This window comes from Schistocerca gregaria, chromosome 1 (assembly GCF_023897955.1).
Source record: "Schistocerca gregaria isolate iqSchGreg1 chromosome 1, iqSchGreg1.2, whole genome shotgun sequence".
Lineage (NCBI taxonomy): Eukaryota > Metazoa > Arthropoda > Insecta > Orthoptera > Acrididae > Schistocerca > Schistocerca gregaria.
This window is the reverse complement of record NC_064920.1, coordinates 619,095,243-619,119,718: the sequence shown is the minus strand read 5'-3', so window position 1 is coordinate 619,119,718 and position 24,476 is coordinate 619,095,243. Positions and strand designations below refer to the sequence as shown.

Sequence of the window (24,476 nt, the reverse complement as noted above, 5' to 3'; positions counted from 1 at the left end):
TGTTTGTTTCTTGTCCATTCAATAGAGGAGTCCCAGATTAGTGCATTTGTTTTAGCGCCAGGCATGCTGTGTTATTGAGTCGCTGCTGGATTGCTATTTTTCATGGAGGTATACCTCCATGCTATTTTTCCTGGTGTTTTACTGTCATTGTTGGTAAACAAATATCGAACTAGACTAATTTGTGAGCGCTCTATCGAATGGGCAATCGAATGGGCATGCAATTCCGATTTAAGTGTAATTTTGATTGTAATCAGAAACAAACCAACACTTTCTGTTGATAAATGGAGGAGATGATAAGTAGTGTTTCTTTGGGCTGACTTATCTACATAAAAAAACTAAATTCTAAATATATGCTGTAAAAACCAGAGAAAATGTGCCTAATGATTCTATGGAGAGAAATCCAGTGTATTGACTTATAATAGTAAATATACAAAGAGACTCTTAAGGGGCACCTACAGGCAGCTCTGTTAGAAAGAGTGTGTATTAATATCGTTTCTCATTTTTTAAGTTCAGCCATTTTTTTAAGTTTAACAATTTTTCCAACTTCTGCAGAATTTCCCTGGAAGATTGTAACACAGTATACTATAGAATGGAAATATTCCAAATATGACAACAGAATTGTTTCTTTGTCTCTGCATTGAGCTTCTTTGCAAATTAGTCCATTTTCTCTGTCCATCTTAACTGACTGTCCATCTGGATAGGTAGGAATTTTGCATATGTGATCTCATTAATTTTCTGATTGTTGATATCATTTCTGGAATGTAAATTTGTTTGTTTGTTAGATAAAACTGGATAATATTATTTATAGATTCTTCCATTACTTCTTGGTAGGACAGTTCCATATTTAACTTTGAGCAAAAAGTAAACTTTTTTGTTCTACCGATTTTTATTTATTTCTTGTTGTCTTATTGGGGCACGTTCGTAGGATGGATACAGAAAGAACGACTAAAAAGGTTTTTGTATGGACGCCAACTGAAAGAAAGCTGAGAAGAGCACTAAAGCCATGAGTAGACAGTTTGGAAGAAGATATAAAACCTTATAGAGTCAGATGGTGGTGGAAGATCGCGCTGGAGAGTGCAGAATGGAGGAAACTTGTTGAAGAGGCTAAGAGTTATGCATTGTTGTAAGACCATGACAAGAATAAGACTAAGTTTAGTTTATTTTTACCTATAAATAATATTTTACACTGATATTAGAAGCGTCTTGTAGTAAGTTTTATACAGACTAAACAAAATGCCTTATAAATTTACCACTAACAATGAAAAACATTTTTTTCAGTAATAATAATGATAACAGATGATAAATAACAACTAAATATTGTAAATATCTAAAAAAACGATTTTTAGTAGCACATAATAATGATAACAACTACTAGCCCACATTTCTTTACATGAAAACTTACTAGCATAAAGAAAATTGATGAAGTTATTCATGTACACTGCTCTCCATAAAAATCATAGGCATTTAAACAAACTGAAAAATGTTTTCAAGACACTGTTTTCCACTTAGTCAATACATTATCTTCTTTTGTATTCAGTGGTATGCTTGGTCTTCCTTTTTCTCCTGCTTCAGAAAGTTGCTTTTTGTAAACAGAGTTCCACAGAGCTCGATCCTTGGGCCACTGATTTTCTCGATCTACAATAAAGATCTACGAATTACAGTTAATAACACAGCAAAAATATTGATGTTTGTTGATGATACAAGTATTCTGCTCAAAGGGCCCAACCCCATAACACAGTATACACGCTGATAGTCACTAATCAAGTGTACAAATTGTTCTCAGCAAATAGCCTAACACTAAAATTTTCAAAAACTGGTATTTTACAAGCATACTGAGCCAAAGTTTTGTAGATGTTTAAAACTGAAACTTGATGCTGATAGATTATCAAAATTATTATTTTCCTTCCCAGAGAAACTCATCTATATAGTCTTCGTTTCACTGATAAGAAGACCTCTATGTTGAGTGGCGTCATTCAGCTCATTAATTTTTCTCATCAGTGAAATTCTTCTTTTACTAATAATTCATATATCATCAGCATATGCACATATATAGGTTGACTCTGTGCCTATGTAACCAGATATTTGAAGCTTTCGAATGGCTGCTTCAAGGTCGGATTGAAAAGCATTGAAGAGAGGAAGGGGCGTCCCCTTGTCTGACTCCTTTACCAATGATAAACCTTTTACTCAATTCTCCATACACTTGCACTGCAGCCTTGTAACCAGCCAATGTTGCTTGAGTGAGAGAAACATATTTAGATGGTACACCAAGGATAGCAAATCATTTAACATTTCTGAACTATGAAGACTATCGAAGTCCTTCTTGAAGTCTACATAGTGGTTATGAAGCTCAATATTTTACTCGATGTACCTTATCATGTATTTGCCTTGGCACTAATATCTGATCTGTTATTGACCTACTTAAGCTGAAACCCACACTAACTTTCTCCCACAATCTCTTCTGCATGTGGAGCTAGCCTGTTGTAGGCAATACTAGAGATACTCTTATAAGTTACATTCAGTAACGTAATTCCTTGGTAATTCGAATAACGTTTCTTGTCTCCTTTCTTATGCATTGGTTAAATTTCATATAAGATTCGTTCTTCCAGCATTCTTTCCTGATTTCGTAGCAACTTTCTTTTGAAGACATGTATATCATTTTTCAACAGTTCTGCATTTATTATATCAGTTTCTTGTGCTTTGTAAATTTTAGACGTTGCACTACCTACCATACTTTCTCTATTGTGGGTTCTTCTGTCTCTTGATCTACTGTATAATAGTGTGGTTGCTCACTCCTGGTTGGATAGTCCTCCTTAATTCTCTATCTTAGTCTTGTTCGTCTGTCAGCAGATTTCCCTCTTTATACTTACATGCTGTTATTTTTTGTTTATATTCTTGGGTTCCTTTTTTAATTTTCTTATAAAATATTCTGCTCTTACTCTTTTGGTATTCTTATATCTTTCTTCTTATGACTTCCCTTTGGTTCCTACATGTCACTGCTGTCTCTGCTCTCTTTTCATTATATAATGTATGATTTTATCTCGTATTTCACTGTAAGCTCTTCAGTGTTGCTTCCTTTTTCTGTTCCAGTGCTTGTCTACATCCATCATCATATCAGTCTTCGCTTCTAAGTCTCCCTGTTTCGCCCATTATTTCATATGTTGTGGTCAAAATGACATTCCAATAGAGTTCCATTCTTTATCTGTGTGGTCTCCAGATTCCTTTGTTTATTTTTTTCTGTCTCAATCTGTTCTGATACTCTGGAAGAGTAGACATATCTTCCAGTTATTCTGTATTCCATTTCTTTACTCTGGTACTATTTACTTTGGTAGCGGTAGCAAGTTTCTGTCTCATTTTAGCTCCTACTAGGTAATGGTCAGTATCGGAATTAGCCCCTCAGATTTCCACCTCTTTGATACTAAAAATATAGTCTATTTGGCTTGGTGCATTTGTTCTTGGTATTTTCCAATTCCTTTGTAAATATTTTTTCTTGGGAAGCATGTACTTGAAGCTCTTAACACGTTCACAGAAGCGAACTGAGCGACCTTCATACCCAGATTTCTATTATAAATAGCCTTATTTATTACATTCGAGTGAGTTGTAATCCAACCAACTCCCAGCAACACAGATCATCACACAACTTTATTGGTCTACAGGCAGTTGTTTCCTCCTGCCTAGAGACCAATGAAGTTGTATGCTGATATTCAATGCTGGGAGATTTTTGAACTGTAATTCACTTAAATGCATGGAAGACGATCATTTATAGCTGAAATCTGGATACAGAAGAATAATTTTTTTAAAAAAAAATATTGGGGTTGCTACTGATTGCAGTATTTCTATCCTTCCTTATAATAATATGCAGTCGTTGTACACAACAGTTACATATGGAGTCAAATTTAGTGAACCATCATAGTATTTTTACTAGTTTTATCATGGACAGTTTACTTACCAAACACATTTCTGAAAATCTCTTCCTTGCCCAGTTTGGCATTATAGTCACTATTTTGGAGTTATTGCTAAGTATACTATCCCGAACTTCCACAGCTGATCAGAGAAAGAATCTACCATATCTTTATCTGATTCTTCTGTTGGTGCTTATACATTCACAGAGGTCACAGTGTGAAAATTGCCTTAGCTAAGCACAGTACATATTCATCAATTATGTGAAGTGAAAGCAATAGCAGATCTATGTGTACCCTTGGATATTATAAGCCCAACTCCATGCTCTCCCTTACTTTAATCTTTTCTTAAATAAGGAAGAATTTCTGATTAGGAATCTCACCACTTCCCTTCTACCTGATTTCTTGAAGTACATCAACTCTCATTCCATACCTTAGTGTCCCTTCCTCAATGCTATTCATAGCTTCTATCTGCTGGAGTGTATTTGTACCATGTTCCAAATTTAAGCACTGGCGTATCCATATTCTTTTTCCTTGCCGCAATTCATCTTTTTAAAGGCAGTCAGTCACTCCTTGTTAAATTGTTTGCGATAGTTGGCTTTGTACAAGGTATGAGTATTTACCCCACACTTGACCCCCAACCTGAATGGTTAGTGCTAAGTCTATGAGAATCAATGTCTGTGTACTCGTACCTCTTACACATGTAAGTGATACCTCCTCCTTTTTACCATATTTGGGAAGTCGTCTTACAAATACATGTCCAGCCATCCTGCATGATTTCCTTTTATCGTTCCAGGCAAATGCTGGGATAGTTCTTTTGAAAGTGCCCAATCGATTTCCTTCCCCATACCTGAAACAACCTCCATCTCTAATGACCTCATTGTCAATGGGACGTTAAACCTTACTCTTTCTTTTTTTTCTCTTTTCAGTGTAGCTAGCCAGCAATTGCTGGATGCTAAGGCATATGCATGCAGGTTTAGCATTGTTATTTCATTAGACAAATGGTGTTCAGAAATACATATTGGATGTACATGTTTTATGGGCTGTAATTCGTCTAAACAAATAAGTCACTTATTGGTTTTATTTTTTAATCCTCTGATATTTTGGTGTGTGAAGTTCTATTTACAGGTATAGTTTTTTTATGTTGATGGTCTGAATTTCACCCTATAAAAGTGTGAATAATTAAATACAAGCAAATACATATTCTGACAAATCATTTCTCTTAATTTTCAGTAGCTCTCATTAGCCTTCAATGCTACTCTGATGTTAAAGGGGTTTATTACATCTGTACCTGCAAATCGTGATGTGATGTATACCAGAGGTTACTTTTCCTTAGATTACATATCATTTGTGCGCCACTAGGCGGTACTGATAAAACAAATCTTTATTTTCTATTAATTTCGATCGAAATCATCATCATCGAGCAATGTAAAATCGTAATGGCAGCTTATATTGCACCATTTTTACTGTGACCACAACAAAAAATAAAATTATACACATTCATAATGCGTCACTGTAGTCAGTTATGAAATGCATGTATCCAAGTGAGCAATCTTAGTAAACTGTAGTGAAATATTTTACTGTAGAAGTTGCTTAAACAACATTGTGTCACTTGACGATGATCGTTTCGATCACAACAGCTTATGAAGATTTATTTTGTGGTGTCACCGCCAGACACCACACTTGCTAGGTGGTAGCCTTTAAATCCGCCCCGGTCCGTTAGTATACGTCCTTTAGGAACCCTGTGTTGGCTCTCCTGCCAACCACAATATATTTTGTCTGCAATTCCTGAATGGTTATGATTTATCAGGTTCCATTCCGGTACTTCGATGCAGAAAGGGAATAACTGAATTTACGTCTAAAAAATTGTGAACCATATTTTTAACTTTTGGAATAAATTTACAGCAGATGTTCTTTCTTCAGATATGTTTTTAAAGCTCATGTATCATACTTTTTCTGATGCATAGATACATACGATGGTTATGAACGAACACTGTATTCGACTTCGCAGGTACTTAGCTTTGAGCAGAGGTCTCTGATTTGCTGTGTGTTATATCGCCCTTCACAAGCATCACAGTGTTTTTGTTTGCACAGCTGTGTTGTGAGATATGGAGGACGAGTTGGAGGATCGTGTGCTGTACCAAACATACATATCGCACATGAAACTGATATCGCGGTTTGCTGTTGGCGTTCCCTTGAACACGAATTCTATAAGCTGCATGTGGCGTTTCTTACGAATATATGTCTTGAAACCAGAAGTGTTGTTGTTTAGTGCAATTCTATTTTTAATCTTAATTTATGTACAAGCTCTTGATGTATGGAGTCGTTCTCTGCTCGGTAGATTGCAATATACTGCTTTAGGTCGCTCAGCTGCACAGGTGCAGAAGTTACAGTATTTGGTCAGTGGACCAGTAACTGGAGGAGAAAAATTGAGCTGGGAACTGCGCGAAGGAAATATAGCGGCATATGCAGTTCAAGGTCGGAGGCCACGAATGGAAGACCGCTTTGTTGTGAATGAAGATATTAATAAGACTGGAGTGTCGCTGTACGCAGTATTCGATGGCCACGGAGGCGAGGTTACTATTCCTACAGTTTTCATTAAAACTTGTGCTGTCAGTAATTGTAGTTGCACCAGTACCATTTGCTGATGCCACTAATTCTACTTAGGGATTTTGTAAGGGTACTTTATACAAGTGAGCAGAGCACAGCACCTCTGTTTGCAGTTTGAACATGTATCATGCTCGATCTAATCAATCCGTAATATTAAAATTGTGGATTTCCTGTCCCAAACTTGAGTTTTGGATACCGGCAGAGACTTGATACAGTTAACCGAAAGAGTGTTACATATCACAGTTTGCTGCCCTCTACGAAGAATCAGTAGTAATAGCTATTTGTTATTTACAGTTTTACAAAGTAGTAAGTACTGTACATGTCATAGTATATAAATAAGCAAACCTCTGACAGACATAATACAGTTACTACTAATAATATTTACCAGGAAAAACGCGTTTGTAGAGCATATCACTACTGACATTACAACAAAGCTTCCTTAGTAATCTTTGCTATTTACGTGAAAGCATTTGAAACAAACAGAATGTTAAGTATCACGGACATTCCAGGAGGAAAACATATCAATGAAGTACGGTATGCAAGTATTAATTTTTTTTTTTTTTATAATTCTCTTCTCCAGTATTTGGGTTCTAAAGATTCTGGTGTTAGGTATACTGTATTTTTATGTTTATTTCTGAGCATTATTTTTCCTCCCCACTCTGTTTATTATGTGTGGTAATTTGTTGTTTACGATTCAACCAGCTGTTATGGGATCCTTTAAAGGTAATTCAGGATTTTCCTTGTTTCGTGAACTTGTGATCCAACCTTGTATCTGTGTATGTCTTTGTCAATAAAGCTGGGTCAGTGTGTGATTGGGTGCCCGTGCCCCTCCTGAAATCTTTTTTGTTGTGATAGACTGATCTGTAGTTTAAGCAGAGGTCTGGGTTAGCTTTGCACATGAAAATTTGGCTGAGTGTTTGCAAACTCAATGAATGTGAGTATAACATAAAGATAGTGGTAACAGTTTTTTCCGGGAATAGCCATATGAAGAGGAATATTCAGCACGAGTTGTCGGCTTTGACCTGTGATATAGGTTGCACTGCAACTAGATATTTTTTTATAAGTTTCACATTTGTTGGCTTTTCAAACTAACAAGCTATCTGTTACTTTCCAACATAAACTAGACTTTGGCCAGAGATCCATATCAGTCTGTCACCACAACCAGGTTTCAAAGTAATATGAACTTGGTTTTGCTTCGTCAACTCACAACCACATGGTTTTTTTTTTTAGGCTAGGCAGTAGTGCGAGGTGTCCTGATGAACACTCACCATTTGACATGCATGCAAGGAAATCAGAACACACTGAGTGTAAAGACACTTCAGCTATCAAGATATTAGCAGTAAATTTTCAGTGTGTTCAGAATAAAGTTCCTGTATTTACTGCCCTCCAGGAAGCGTGTGGCATGCAAATTATTCTCGGGACTCAGACCTGGCTGAACTCTTGAGATACGAAGTTCTGAAATATTTAGTGAGGGTTGGAACATGTATCGAAGAGATAAGACACCGTGGGAGATGGTGTCTTCGTTGCAGTTGGCAAAAATATTGTCTACTGAGGTCGAAGTAGAGTGTGATTGTGAAGTTATCTGGACACGTTTAACAGGGCTAGGAGAAATAAAGTTAATTGTTGGGTGTTATTACCGGCCACCAGGTTCCACCGTGGCAGTTCTAGACTCATTCAAAGGGAGTCTACATTCTGTATCACAGAAGTACCTGGATCATGCTGTATTAGTCGGAGACAACTTCAACCTACCTATTATAGACTGGGATGTCTATGGATTCATTACAGGTGGTACGGGCAAGCCGTCGTGTGAATTACTTTTGAATACATTATCCAAAAACTGTCTTGAGCAACTAAATCGACAGCCAATGCATAATGGAAATATTTTAGATCTGGTAGCCACGAACAGACCAGACATCATCGACGGTGTCACTGTTCAGACAGGGATTAGTGATCATGATGTTGTCATTACGACTATGGATACGAAAGTTAAAAAGTCTGTCAAGAAGGCTAGGAGAGTATTCTTACTAGAAAGAGCAGATAAGCAGTTGTTAGCATCCCACTTAGTAAATGAATCGACTTCAGGTACAATGGATGTGGAAGGATTATTGGCAAATTTTACACACATTCTACATCACGCATTGGACAAGTACGTGCCCAAAAAGTGGGTACGGATGGAAAAGACCTACCTTGGTTTAACAGCGCAATTCGGAGAATGCTCAGGAAGCAAAGACAGTGCAGTCGTGGTATAAGAAAGATCAGGAGAATGAGGACAGGCAAAAGTTAGTAGAGATTCGTGGAGCTGTAAAAAGAGCGATGCACGAAGCATACAACCACTACCACTGTCATACCTTAGCAAAAGATCATGCTGAAAACCCAAGGAAATTCTGGTCTTACGTAAAATCGGTAAGCGGGTCGAAGGCTTCCATCCAGTCACTTACTGATCAGTCTGGCTTGGCAACGGAAAGACAGCAAAACGAAAGCTGAAATTTTAAATTTAGCATTTGAGAAGTATTTCACACAGGAGGATAATACAAATGTACCGCCGTTTGAGTCTTTTACAGAGTCCTGTATGGAGGACATAGTGATAGACATCCCTGGGGTTGTGAAGCAGCTGAATGGGTTGAAAATAAATAAATCGCCAGGCAGTCATTTTTCCCTCGTTCTGTTTGGGAGTGGAACAGGGAGAGAAGATGCTAGTTGTGGTACGAGGTACCCTCTGCCACCCACCGTATGGGGGATTGAGGAGTATGTATGTAGATGTAGAAACTGACACCTTCCTAATGTAGAACTCTGCCTAAACTACAAATCAATTTGTCACCATAACCAGGTTTTTCTGCTTTCACGTTTGTTGCCCTTGCCAACTAACAACAAGACTGTGAACATGCACATCAAAAGGTGATGTTGCAGCAACCATTAACATTATCTCAGTGGCTGAAGTCGGCGAGTCCTAAAAAATATTCCTCTTGACGTATATAGATGATGTCTACTTTCGCAACACACTTAACACACTTTTCATTATGATAGCTAAATTCGCAATGTATATTCAGAAAATCTGTATCAAGTGATGGATGAATCTCCAAGTATTTTGGTGTATTTGTTGTGCGTACCTGTAGAAAAGATATAGCTGCAATCAATCAGAAGTTAGGTTTGAACACCACTATGCTTTACTTGGCATCATCTATTGCAGGAGGCCCACCATCTATTGAGCAGACTTAACGTTGTCAGTTGTTTATATATTTAATTTATTTATTTATTCATTCATCTAGGGATCATCTTAAAATGATAAGAGATTTGTCAGCATAAAACAACAAAAATAACTAGCACAGATATTTACATATGCACAGAATATATAAGTGTAAAATTGTGTAGGTAGGATACATGGCTGGCCATGGCCTTGATGAAAGAGCCATCCCGCCATTTGCCAAGTAGGAAAATCTATATCAGATGAGCCAGAAAGAGTAACTCCATCCTCCTGAGTATGAGGTCAGTCTATTAACAACTGCTCTACTTCATTCTGTTGGCTTCTTTTATACATGCACAATTTGCTCAAGGTAACTTGTATTCTACTCTTCATTGCTGCAAATCCTGGGGAATTTGTGAATTTATTAATTGGGTATTTCTCTGGTATTGCAGAGAAGTTGCAGCAAAATCTTCATTATTTACATTTAGCAATCGTGGTGACTTTCACAAGAACTACATTGATGTTTCCCACAAAAGAGCTTGAAGTCAGGAAGACAATACAGACATTAAATCATAGGATTTACTCATACTTCCATGGTAGATTGTGCTCTTTCTAATCATGTAGGACCTTCTGACTCTGTCAGATGTTTTAAATAAAACAGATGTGATGGTAATTGACCTGTAGTTTCCATGTTTGTTTTTGTTTCACCTTAATGTAGAGAAACTGCTTTACTTTGTGAGTACAATTAAGAAGTAAAATTTTTTGTAAACATTATAAGAACAGTGATCTCAGTGCAAAAAAGGTTTGTAAGTTGAAAATTAAAAGTCTTGAGTGCTTAAAAACATTTATTACAGGGATGAACAGTTTCAGTCCAGTCTTTGACTACCTTCAGGCCAATCTCCAGTGGTAGTGAACAGAGGTGGTGCACAGAGCAGGTATTGTATGTTGAGAGCAGTTGACATTCATCTCTTAACAGGTGATACTTGGTCTGTTCACCACCACCACCTCCCACTGCCATTGGCGAAAGGTCAGAAGATGGTCTAAAAATACACTCAAATGGGTCATCAATGTAATAAATTTTTTTATGTGATCAAGACTGTTTTAATTTGAACTTGGAAAAAATTGAGGAATTATCACTTTTTTCTGCAGTGGAATTTATCATATCAGTCAATGGCCTGTCCTGCGTGTGACTAAATAAAGTCTCTTGAAGTAGTCTATGTTGTCACTTTCTTATTTAGCCTACAAGTCCCCGTATTTGCAGTGTGAAATTAGTACAACAGAAAAGAACAAAGTTGTAATCGATGTATCAGTAGCCTGAATTCATTATAACACTGAGATGTCAGTGTTAGCTGTGGAGGGTCTTACATACAATAGCTTTTACTGACTGTTTGAATGAAATGCATTGAAGTAATGAACATTATATTCAACGTGTAAATATGAGGTCTGCCAGTGATAGAAATCTGGTACCTCTTATACTGCTATTGACAACACTTTCTCAATTGTATGTTACATGTCAAGTAATTACAAATTATAATGAAAAAAACTAAGACAACATGTTTAGTTACTGTAACTAGCTTTTTTCTTTGTTGTGATCCCTCAAGGATGGTTCCAGATACACAAATGAGTGTCAGAGATCTTTCCTGGGAGGAGGAGGGGGGGGGGGGATATCTACCACACCTATCTCCCTAATGCTGCAGTGGATGGCAGGGCTGCAGGCAGACAGATAGTCCGGTCATAGACTAATTAGTTTAAGGACCAAATTAAAATGGAGGCATTTGTTATGTAAGTGAATCGAATGAGAAAGGCATTTTGAAAGTGCACGCTGTGTAGAGCAATTGTAGTATAATTGTAGTGGACTCGCAGTATGTTGTTCCACTTTAAACTAATGATTCATGTAATGTGAATTGGTTTTCCTTGTGTAAGCAGGACAGTTTTAATGTTGACAGTTATGTTAAGACTGGACACCTAATTTCATATTACTTTGAAACGTTTTTCTAAGGTGTTTGACAAGTGTTACTAAGTACAGTGATAATACCATATGTAGTACAAGAAAATAATAAACTGCTTTTTGTATACTTCTGCACTATGTATTGACTTACGTAGGTGTTGCTCACAATTGCTAAACAAGGCATCCTGTCCAATTTCATCTAGTACTTCCTTCAGTTTCTCTGTTTGATTATTGTTTGATGTGTGCATCACGGTTTCACTGTCATGTACACTGATGGCTCCAAACAGGAGAATTTCCTTGGCTGTTCTGTAGTGTTCCCTGATCAAGTTACCCGGATTCGCCTCCCTGCTGAATATACCGTTTTTGCAGCAGAGCTCCACGCGACCCTGAAGGCGCTGGAGCAGATGAATCATGTTCGGGGCGATCGATTTTCTCTGCTCTGATTCTCTTAGTGCCTTACAATCACTGCAGAACCTGTACCCGACTGAGGAGATGGTCCAGCTGATACATGACCAACTGTACTTGCTCCAACGGCAGGGTACAGAAGTATCCTTCTGCTGGGTGCCTGGTCATGTCGGCATATGGGGCAATGAACAGGCCGATCGGGCTGCCAAGGAGGCCTGCAGAGAGCAGGATGTGGTCCAGTGTCCTATTCCCTTGCAGTCAATCATCGCTGCACTCCACAGGAAGTGCATGGAGTTGTGGGAGGATGAATGGCTGGCAGTGACGGCCAATAAACTGCGGTTGGTAAAGTCAACCACTTGGCCGTGATGTTCCTCCTGCCGGTTGCTCAGGCGGGAGGAGGTGGCCCTCACACGTCTTCGGATCGGGCACTGTCCTCTCACACATAGCTTTTTGTGATGCTTGTGGTGTGCACATCTCTGTCAGGCACAGTTTAACAGACTGCATTTTATACCGTGATGCACGGGCAGAAGCACGAGTTGATGGGGATCTGCCTTCTGTTTTAGCTAATGATGAGATGTGTGTGTCTAGGGTTTTTAAGTTTTGTGATGTGTCTGGACTCTGGCCTAAACTTTTGGGCTGGAGGTTTTAGTGTATTTCAGAGTGGCTGACTCCTCCCCTTTTTTCCTTGCAGTCAGCCAGCCACTTCCATCTGCTACATTGTTTTAGCTCCCTCTATCATTTTCTTTCAGTGTTGTCCATGTTTTACTGCTGACACTCTGCTTCATCCCATGCTTTGGTGTGGGTGAGCACATGTTTCTCAACATTTGTTACCCCTGTTTTCTGTTCCATTTTATATTCCTGTTCTGGGATTTTTCTTGACACCCGTCTCACTAAGTTCCTGAACGGGCGCTGAAGACCTTACTGTCGTGCACCCAAAACCCCTCTACTACTACTACTACTACTACTACTACTACTACTACTATTGTTTGATCTTTTTATGTGAGGAGATGGAGTCTTCATAGATTGCCTTAAGTATAAGTCGAATGACTTATACTTAAGGCAATCTATCTTGCTTTTTGTAGCATCTCACATGCTGATATTGCTTGAAGCATTTCAATACATGAAATTCTATTCTTCTGATGCTTCTTTGTCATCTGAACTACTGGAAACTCTGTAGTTTACTTTCTCATTTGGGAATGACTTGCCAATGAGACTGGGTGTTGAATATACACCCATAAATATGAAATGTCTTATTTACCAGGTGTGGCTGTACAGGGCACTTGTTTTGCGGAACCACAGAACTTTTATAGATTTTGTACAGTAACTAAAATAGTGCATCAAAACTGTATTTCACATACCTCAGCGAATTTCTGTAACCATTGTAACCCATTCATTATATTGCAGGCAGTGGCAAAAATACTGGTCCTACATTCTGGGATAAATGGACTTAAAGTTAACACCCACCCACTCCTGCATAGTTTTTTTATTGGTTCCATAAATCAGCGTCTTCTAATTATGCAGTTAGACGCACTTCACCAACCGAGAACCATCTTGGGTCCCATATCAACGGGAGGCAAAGTAAGGAAATGTTAGGGAGATTTGTGTAATACCCAAAGTTTGCTTTGATCCTCACCTCTACTACACAGGGGCTGTAGTATCGACAGTTATTTGGATTTCTGCCTAGTCCAAGTATCATTACAGAGAACGTGTCAGAGATAGTTGGGCTCCATATGAATGCCGCATCTTGTCCCCACATGAGGCGCAGTGGCTGTGACAGTCACATGAGATGATGCTGCCCTCTTAATGCCGCAGCCTGGCTGTTGTTAGCTAGTGTCTCACTAGCATCTGAAGTTTTAAGTTACACCCATTGAACAGTAATATTTTGACCTTGCCTGAGTTATGTTTGTGATCTGGATTGCTCCCTTACTTCTCTAAAATTAAGATGACTGCTATGCTCTGAACTTATTTTGGTTGTTCATTCACTTCATGAGGTCAGCTGCCATTTAGCTCCAGAACACTTATTTCGTTCTACTGATCTCTATGTTACCACCATTCTGAATTGTCGTAAATTTTGATCTGCCTATGCAGAGTGGGATAGAAAAGGGCCACATAGACCTACCACTGAAAGGCCAAGCAGTATAGATCATACTGTTTGCGAAGCAGACAAAATAATTGGAGAGGATAGTAGTTGCGGTACCTTCGTTATCACTGGTGCATGACTCACAGCACTTTGCGTAACACTCCCATTTTAGGCAGTTCGTCATTTTTGCTTTAAACACTAACCAATTAACTGCAAATTAGCCTCACCGACATTGTTTTAATTTCAGTATCTGCTACATTATAACTATTGCAAGTTCCCTTTAAGACAAGAAATTACAGTGCTCAAGAAAGTGATTTGTGTAAATAAGGAGAGAGAAACTTCTCTTTCTGAATTATCCAAACATTTTGTGTTACAATATACTTATTTAGCCATTTGTACAGCTTAAAGGCATATTCTAAAGGGGGAAAAAAATACTGTAAAGTAGCTAATATTCCTCAATTTTATCAGAAATTTTGGTCGTTACTTAGTTAACCACACAAGGGCCCTAAAAATGGAGAAATCGCATATTACAAAATATTCACATTGTGACAAATCTTCTGTACATTAGTTTGTTTGCTAAAAAACTGCCAATGTAGTAGGATCATCTTGCCACCAATAATTCATTTAGGGTACTTTATTAGAAGTTAAACTTTTTATGACTGCTGGCAAGTGGTTAAAAATGTGGATTATTGGATAAAATATACATTTCTGGACGAGTAAATGATTTTAAGTTTTTAGGTAGGTTGTTGTTATTCGTAGTATTGATTCTGTGAACAGTTTTCTTATGAAATGAGGGCGTTATTAATAAACATAATATTTTTTCAGTCATATCAAGAGCACTGTAAACATATGTCCATATCTTATTTTTGAACAGTATCCTAAAATATTAATCATTTGCCTTATTAACTGTTGTCTTCACCTCAGTTGGATTTGATTTTATATCACTGTCAATACTAATACAGACATAAGGCTAGAGCCTTTTGAATATTGCTTTTGTAACTAATTAGACCTGCCTATTTCTTGGTTTTATAATTAATTAGACCTGCCTGCAAAGATAATATCAACATCAGTTTTTGAGCAGTTGCTTATCCTAGTGCATAAGTTAACAATATGAATTACGGGAAGAGGGAGACTGTAAAAGGAGCTGTTTTGTAGCTGGTTACCGTGTGATCTTCAAAGGGATCTCCACTTTTTTTTACCAACACCTCCAATCAATTGCCCCTGCCTAAGATTCCCATATCAGGTACACAAACCACTTCCTTCATCACGTCTCAACTGTTCCTACCATATTACCTCCCGGATCCCCACTCATCACTGTCGAACCCCCTCCTTTTACATCATCATCCCCGTGTCTTTGCTCTTGCCTCTGTTGAATCATACCTCATGATGTCTTACAGACTCCAAACCCACCAGCTCTTTCATTATGCACCTGACAAACTATATCCTTCGACTATAACTTTGCTCTCGCAAGGGGGAGGCAGGCATATCAGTGACAGCTCTGGGAACCTGTATGGCGTCTCAATGTGCTAACTTTTTTTTGAATCTTCAGTCTTGTGGCTGGTTTGATATAGCCTGCCATGAACTCCTCTCCTGTGCCTATCTCTTCAGACAGAGTAGCATTTGCCTTCTACACTTTCAGTTGTTTGTTGGATGTATTCCAGTCTCTGTATTCTGCTGCAGTTTCTTCTCTCTACAGCTCCCCATAATAACATGAACATTATTCTCTGGTATCTTAACACATGTCCAATTGTTCTATCCCTTCTTCTTGGGTGTTTAAAGTCAACTTAATTTTAAATATTGTTATGTAGCACCACTTATCAAATGCTTAGATTCTTTTCTTTTGTGGTTTTTTCACAGTACATGATTTACAACCACACAATATTGTGCTCCAAATGTATGTTCTCAGAAATTTCTTCCTTAAATTAAGGTCTATGTTTGATGATGGTAGATTTCTTTTGGCCAGGAATGCCTTCTTTCTTTGGGCTAGTTTACTTTTGTCCTCCTTGCTTCGCCTGTCACAGTTTATTTTGCTTTCGAAGCAGCAGAATTCCTCAATTTGGTGTACTTCTTGACCCCCAATTCTGATGTTAAGTGTCTCACTGTTCTCATTTCTGCAACTTCTCATTGCTTTCATCTTTCTTCAATTTACTCTCAATCCATATTCTGTACTCATTAATCTGCTCATTCCATTCAACACTTCTATAATTTTTCTTCACTTTCAATGAAGATAGCAGTGTCAACAACAACTGTTCATTCCTAAGGCCAAACTGAGTGTCATCTGACAAATCTATGATTTTCTTTTCCATCCTTTTTATGGGACATCTAAAGGAAACCTTCCTGACCACACCAAGATTCTAAACCCCATTTCTGATTCAGGTTTATTGATGCAAGCTTCACAATATGGATGCAGGGCTAAGAGACATTATCCTCCTCCCGTCAAAGTTTCAATGCCTTCTCTCCTATCTACTTCATTTGGTCCTCCCTAGCCCAATGTGCCATTTTCTTGGATGATGTCTCCAATGGTTCCATAAAAACTCTGTCCCTGTTAAGACACATAATCAGAAACATACCTTCATCTTACTAACCGCAATTCCTTCCGTACTAGAATGTTTCTGTCACACGTTGTGGATTATGCATCTACAGGAAGGACCAATTCCTTGCCCTTTATGCTGAAGATCATTCTAAAGTCTGCAGTGACAGGCAATACCCACCAGACCTTGTCTCCAAACAGATCTGCACATATCCTCACATGCCCTTACTCCTTCAACCAATCCCAATTAAACATAGCACACATAACACTGTCAGGTGTGCATACTGTGCAGGCCCACTGTCAGTCTTCTGAGGTGCATGGACACTTGTGTCTCTCAAACGCTGGAATGGTTATTTTTCAGCGCAGAGAGCAGGGGCTCACAGGCTACGTCCATTTCTCAAACCATACCAGAATATCATATCTGCCATTTCATTTGCCCAGTAGTAGACTTCAATTGCTAACAAGCGATGGAAGGGAGAAAATTTAAGTGTACTACATGCAATAGCAGTAAACACATAAGTGAATCTGCATTTGGAAGAAGGTAAAATGTCATGACACATACCCAAGGTTGACAGTACTCTCGATTAAGACACACAAACATGAGGAAAGCTAAAACAGCCTGCGACACGACTCGAACCACACAACTGGCTGCAGAGCGTCTAATGATAGGGTTAGACAACATCATACCTAGCTGACACAGCTGATGGAGTGCCAATGCAACAAATGTGCTAATATCTGCAACCAAGCATTGTACAGCCCTCTCTATAAACAAGTGCTTATCTTGGAATGTATGCGTTTCCAGACCCATGCTTATTGGACTTGTTGCAGTGAGTACTACCACCTCGCAAGGTAGTCAACACTTTTTTTAACACCTGTATATTTATAAAATTACAGAGAGAGAGAGAGTGGCTGGTCAGTACTCACATTCAAGTAGCTGACAGACCTGACAGACGCAGGTTTGGAGTCTATTAATGTACTTCTCCAAGGGGAAAAAAGGGATAGGGTGGGAAAAATTAGAAAGGGCAGCAGGTTGCTTGGACCCTAGGATGAGAGGGACCCACCTCTTGCAACAACAATGGGAAACAAAGATTCTATATTTTGGTAGAATTTGTTTGTGATCACCATCAACTTCCAGACACAGGTAAAAATTATGTCTGGGCTTGAATCCCACTTCCACAGTGCTGCCTCAATGATATTAGTTGACCTGGAATATGCTAGATATGGCACAACAGACCATTTAAAAGACAACAATACATTATAAATTGAGGAAAATCACCAATTTTCCTGGGATTAATTCCTGAGAATCTTTTGGTTTACTTTCAGTGCCATTCCTTACCAAGTGGTCTGATATCGAGAAATATTCCCGCATGACCATCATGGATTTTGATGAAATTTTGTATGAACATTCACACATGTTCTCAATGAACACTGGTAATGCTTCAGTTTCAGAAATTCAATACTTGAGCACTGGAGCCATCACTGAAATAATGAATGTGGGATATCTGTGCAAACCGTGCTTTTATGTATTTGATGAGCTCCTTGATAAAAACGTAAAATGTAATAGTGCAATGCCGCAAACAATCACTGATAATGCAAAAACTTAAAGATTCTACTTTCTCATTTTGACGAAAGTATATAACAAATGGATGAATTGTTGCTTGAATATTGTCCCAGTGAAAGCCTTGCACAGCATCCTGAATGATAAAAGAATAATTTTCTGCAAAATCCAGCAGGACAACAAGCTCTTTGTCTTTCAGATGACATTTAAGGCCTTTAAGATGCAAGCTTTGATGCTTGGCAATGTAATGATGGCATGACAGACCCCATATTTTATTTTTTACATCTTCAATAAATTCATCCACTACCATTTGCTTTCTGTCCAGTGTTGCCCGATAGGTATGTATCCATTGCTTAAACGCAATAACTTCCTGTGGCTCATGATGTAGGAAATAGCTGGCAATTTCAGATGCTATAGCTTCGGGCCCATGACACCTTTCACAGCGATGTAGCATGCACTGTTTAGAGTTCAAACTGCAAACTGTCTTGCTGAGAATCTCCTTATAATTTTCACGTATACCAGCTCCGCCAAGCATAAGCTTAACATTTTGATGAATTGCACAGACGCAAACTGCATGCATTCCAGCTGATCCTGCTGCTACACATAATTTGGGTCTAAGTTCACAAAACTTTGAGAACGCTATTTCTGGACCATTTATATTCTTATAGATAACATATATTTCCCATAAATTGCAAAGTAACAATCTTTTCTGCATGTATGTCTTTCTATTTAAAAGTCTAACTGAAATACGTCTTTTTTTCCAGGGCACACCCTACTATGCTCATCATCTTAAAAAAAAAATTCGCACTCTATTAGCAACTTCTTCTGGTAATTTCCTGCTTTGCCTATTTTCGGGAAGTGCCAGAATGCCCTTCTCTGCTTTAAGCTTCCGAGCATTCTTCACCATTCTTTCGGACATGCCGAACTGAGCTGCTGTTTGTCTGACTGTCCAACTTACAGGTGCCAAGGTTAAAATTTGCATCTTGGCTTTCAGTTCAGTCAGCAAATGTGCATAGTCGGCACAGTTTCCACATTCCTTAATTTCACTAGCATCTTCAATTTGTCGGTTTACTCCCATTGCATTTACAATTGTTTTTAATCACATTTTGAGCCTTTTGAATTTTCTTCTTCACATATTGGGGCTTATCTCTGTAGCTTACTGTTCTCTTCAGGGGTGAAATACCGTTAGACAATAAGCTACTATTTAATTCTTCTTTTGGTGTAAAGTCCTCATCAGAATGTGATGATGAAGCTGATAAAGCTTCGTCCAAGTGTTTAAGGTAGTCCTGCAAGCCGGACAAATTTTCTGACCTGGCTTTATGTTATTAACAAGCTGCTTCTTCAACATATCAGAAGCCTTATTAGCTGTTTCAGTATCAAGAGTGTGAATTCCTGCCTTAACATTGATTCACCTTCCCAAAGGGATTGAAGCTCTTTTCTCTCTCTCTCTCTCTCTCTCTCTCTCTCTCTCTCTCTCTCTCTCTCTCTCTCTCTTTTCTTTTCATATTGTGTCAATAACAGGGCTTCATGGTGTAGGCAAACTTGAGAGTTATTGTCCAGCTTTGCTTCAGAGCGTCGGACTAACAACTCTTTTTCCTCATCACTAAAATCCGCAAACCATTTTAAAGCAGCTTTTTTGACAAAGAAAGTGACGTGACACTTTGTTCCACCATGTCCTTGCCCAATTGAGCATGAAGGTATGCTGTTCCCTTCTGCATCCATATCTAATTAGTAACTAAATAATGTATTTGGCCTCTAAGTGCAAATTATAATCTGCTTAAATTTCAGACAAATTGCTACTGAATGAAATTATACACAATGTATAATGCCAATAAAAAATCTAATAATAGATATATGCTATAAAAGACACAATCAAAACAATTTTTTTGTAAATTAGATTACAAACTTTGATGGTCTTACGAATCACTTAACAAGCCACACTCAGTCAAGAGAACCCACTCACTATGCTGCAAACACACCACTGAAATACTGATTGTTCGAACAAGGCTCACAATAATGAAACTGACTGTTAAAGTAATTGTTACCATTATATTTTCTACAAACAGTGAATCTTGTGAATTTTGTCTGTGAAACTAGTGGTTACGTATTTACCAAGGTAGTAGGCTACATTTAAGTGTGATTAAATACAAAATTAGAACTCTTATTGTTTAACCAACCAATTTCACATGTTTCTCTAATAACTTTAAGACAAAAATTCACAGGTTACAACACCTAGTGAATTAAAGTCTCTGCAATATTGACTGGAAAATTTACATCACTTGATGCATGATTCAAGCAAATTGATTCTTTTTTGGAAAAATGTTTTATACAATTGAATCCAAAAATTAGGTTTTCATTTTCCACTTGTAAATATTTACAATTTTGAGAAGTACAAAAAATATGAAGCTATTATTTATTGAATTCTTTATGATCTATCTTCTCTCTCTCTCTTTTTTGCAAATGGGGAGAGTTTTATGCAGATGAACACTTATGATAAAAGCAGAAGGGCTACCTCTCATAGATAGTTTTCAAGTTTTTCTGACAGTCTTATTGCCTATTTACCAGATCTTTTTATTTCAATTATTCAAGGCACTGATAAACATTTATTAGGCATAATAAAAGGTTTCAGGTATAATTTGAATGTCAGAAAAATGTGTTCAAAGTTCCAGTGTGCCTCTTGATGATGCTACTTTTTAGGCCCTTATATGCTTGCATTGCAAAACCAAATCCACTTTTCTAGATAGTTTAGAATATGCTTTTCTAATGACCATGGTTTAGAAGAGTTTGGAGAAAACACTTTTTTGAAAAATTTTACTAAAAATACCCATTTTTAGCACTTTTTGAAAAATCGTCAACTTCACCCTAGATTTGTGAAATAAAGGAAATCAATAGGAGAATGAAATTTTATATTCTAAGACCTTGTGTTGGTGAGTTATGGTGTGCAAAGTTTCATGTACATCCCACAATTACTTTAGGAGATATAAAAAACTAAATTCGCATTTTTTTAAACAGCAATTTTTTCGCCCAACATTGCTTCAAATTATCTATAAGAAATCCTTTTCTTATTTTACTTTAAAGAGCTCTAAAAGTTGTATAAGATGGCCAGGTTTTGTTTCTTTCATGCAAATACTTACAGAAATATCTCGTCTCAAAGTCGCTGAAAGTTAAAGGATGCACTATTGGAAACTGTGCTATGGTTTGAAACAAGTGACTATATCGCTGCAAGTATTGAATTTCTGAAACTGAAGCTTTACCAGTGTTCATTGAGAACATGTGTGAATGTTCATACAAAATTTCATCAAAATCCATGATGGTCATGCAGGAATATTTCTCGATATCAGACCACTTGGTAAGGAATGGCCCTGAAAGTAAACCAAAAGATTCTCAGGAATTATTCCCAGGAAAATTGGTGATTTTCCTCAATTTATAATGTATTGTTGTCTTTTAAATGGTCTGTTGTGCCATATCTAGCATATTCCAGGTCAACTAATATCATTGAGGCAGCACTGTGGAAGTGGGATTCAAGCCCAGACATAATTTTTACCTGTGTCTGGAAGTTGATGGTGATCACAAACAAATTCTACCAAAATATAGAATCTTTGTTTCCCATTGTTGTTGCAAGAGGTGGGTCCCTCTCATCCTAGGGTCCAAGCAACCTGCTGCCCTTTCTAATTTTTCCCACCCTATCCCTTTTTTGCCCTTGGAGAAGTACATTAATAGACTGGAACCTGCGTCTGTCAGGTCTGTCAGCTACTTGAACGTGAGTACTGACCAGCCACTCTCTCTCTCTCTCTCTCTCTCTCTCTCTCTCTCTCTCTGTAATTTTATAAATATACAGGCGTTAAAAAAAAAGTGTTGAAGTGTTGACTACCTTGAGAGGTGGTAGTACTCACTGAAACAAGAAAAATAAGTCCAATAAGCACGGGTCTGGAAACGCATATATTCCAAGATAAGCACTTGTTTATAGAGAGGGCTGTACAATGCTTGGTTGCAGATATTAGCACATTCGTTGCATTGGCACTCCATCAGCTGTGTCAGCAAGGTATTATGTTGTCTAACTCGCAATACTCTACCTATCGTTAGGTGCTCTGCAGTCAGTTGTGTGGTTGGAGTCGTGTCGCAGGCTGTTTTAGCTTTCCTCATGTTTGTGTGTCTTAATCGAGAGTACTGTCAGCCTTGGGTATGTGTCATGACATTTTACCTTCTTCCAAATGCAGATTCACTTATGTGTTTACTGCGATTGCATGTAGTACACTTAAATTTTCTCCCTTCCGTCGCTTGTTAGCAATTGAAGTCTACTACTGGGGCAGATATGATATTCTGGTATGGTTTGAGAAATGGACGTAGCCTGTGAGCCCCTGCTCTCTGCGCTGAAAAATATCCATTCCAGCGTTTGAGAGACACAAGTGCCCATGCATCTCAGAAGACTGACAGTAGGCCTGCACAGTATGCACACCTGACATAGTGGTGTGTGTGCTATGTTTAATGGGAGAAACCCCTGGGGCTGGTGTGTGAAGATTAGTGGTAGCAGATGGCATGTCTTACCCTCTTATCTAGAGGGTAGTTCATCAACGTTTGCTGTACCGATATCATCTACAGTATGTTCAGGCTCTAAGACCAAAAGATAATCATTGCAACGTCAGTTCTGTCAATGGCTGTTGTGGAAGTGTGCTGCAAATCCACTGTTCACATCCAAGATTTTGTTTACTGCCGATGCAGGGTTTACAATAGACTTTTGAAACAGTCAATGGTGTGCAGGCACTATAAGTTCACCTCTTCAGCGTGTACCAGGAGGTACAACAACAACCGGTTTTACTTGAAACGGTGCATAATTCCTTAGGCTGAAAGACAGAGGGGTGCATTGGAATGAATGAATGAACCCCTCCTGTAAACACGTTTACTGCAGAAAGTATGCATTTCTGGTCCCAAGTTTATTGGACTTACCTCAGAAAGTATGCATTTTCATACCCAAGTTTATTGGACTTATTTTTCTTATTTTGATGAGTACTACCACCTCTCAAAGTTTTAAATACTGCAGATTCCGAGGGATTAAAAAAAAAATAAAAAAGCATTAGACATCACTGACATATTCACGTAAGTCATGAAACAGAGTTGGTGAAAATGGAACGATTTCTTGTTGGAGAGTTTTGTAGCTGTTATGAAAAGTGGCAATTCCTAAAGTTTTCTACATGAATAAAACAGTTCTTTTCCTGAAACAAGGGAATGTGAGAGAATATAATTATAAATCAGTATTTCTCTTATCCCAAGCATCCTTAATCAATTATCATCTGTTCAACTAACTACATATCTTCTCCTCCATTTCACTTTCATTACAGATATAATTTCATCTTTGACTCCAATCTATTCTGTGATCCATTCGTATAATTCCTAATAATTTCAAAGTTGCATCTCTCTTTTGTTCACTGAACAACCCTCCGTTTTTGAGACATTTTTACATCAAAATTCCATACATACAACTCAAAACTGGTAATGCAATTTGATTATAAACTTTCTTGATGATGCTGTACTGCAGCAACCAGCCACAAATTGGTTTTGGTTTACTTTATTGAAAAAGGACTGTTGCTGGTTCTGCACTGTTACAGTCCATCATCACATGGCGTCCATGCTGTCATCAAACCACTAGTTAATTTAGTGTTTTGTTGAAATCTTGCGAGTCATCTGATGATGAATTGGGTCCGTTCAAAACCCATAAGAGTACTTTTCAATAAAGTGAACCAGGACCAATTTGTGACTGCTTCCTGCTGTACAGTTAACAGAAAAACCTGTTGGTAGGGCAACAACAGCTATGAGTATCATATTGGGTATTAATAACCACTTCAGCTGTATTCAGTCCTTTATTGTTGGATCACTACTGATTTTGTGGCACTAAAAGCCACATCTTCGTGTGAACACCTGTGTAACAATAAATCCAAAAGAAATAACAGCCCTGAGATATACACTAGTATGATACATCATTTTAAAGTTTTAAAAATTTATTCTGCCCCAAAATTAGGTCTTAATAGTTTTCATTTATTTTCTCCATACCAGTGAATCACTGTGGTATGATTTGTTTACGACCCATCCTCTGTATTGGAATCCAGCTGTTTTATTCTGTGACATACTGCCTGTTAGTGGTGTTTTTTTTCTGACGGACAATGAATGTTGGGTAAAAGATTCCGATCTTTTCCCCTCGAATGTTTTAGTCATGGGATTACTAACATTTTGACATTCTCTTGTAAAAGTTTATAATATTTTTAACAAATTTTAA

General features: G+C 37.9%; 1 protein-coding gene across 1 annotated transcript in view; it reads left to right on the top strand.

Annotated features, from left to right (window-relative positions):
* The first annotated feature begins 5,914 nt into the window (after positions 1–5,914).
* LOC126359192 (protein phosphatase 1L) overlaps positions 5,915–24,476 on the top strand; it is a 67,509-nt gene continuing 48,947 nt past the window's right edge. Inside the window, exon 1 of the mRNA XM_050007609.1 lies at positions 5,915–6,472. Within this exon, the coding sequence (XP_049863566.1) occupies positions 6,005–6,472 (468 nt within the window). The 5' untranslated portion in view covers positions 5,915–6,004. The remainder of the gene's footprint in view (positions 6,473–24,476) is intronic.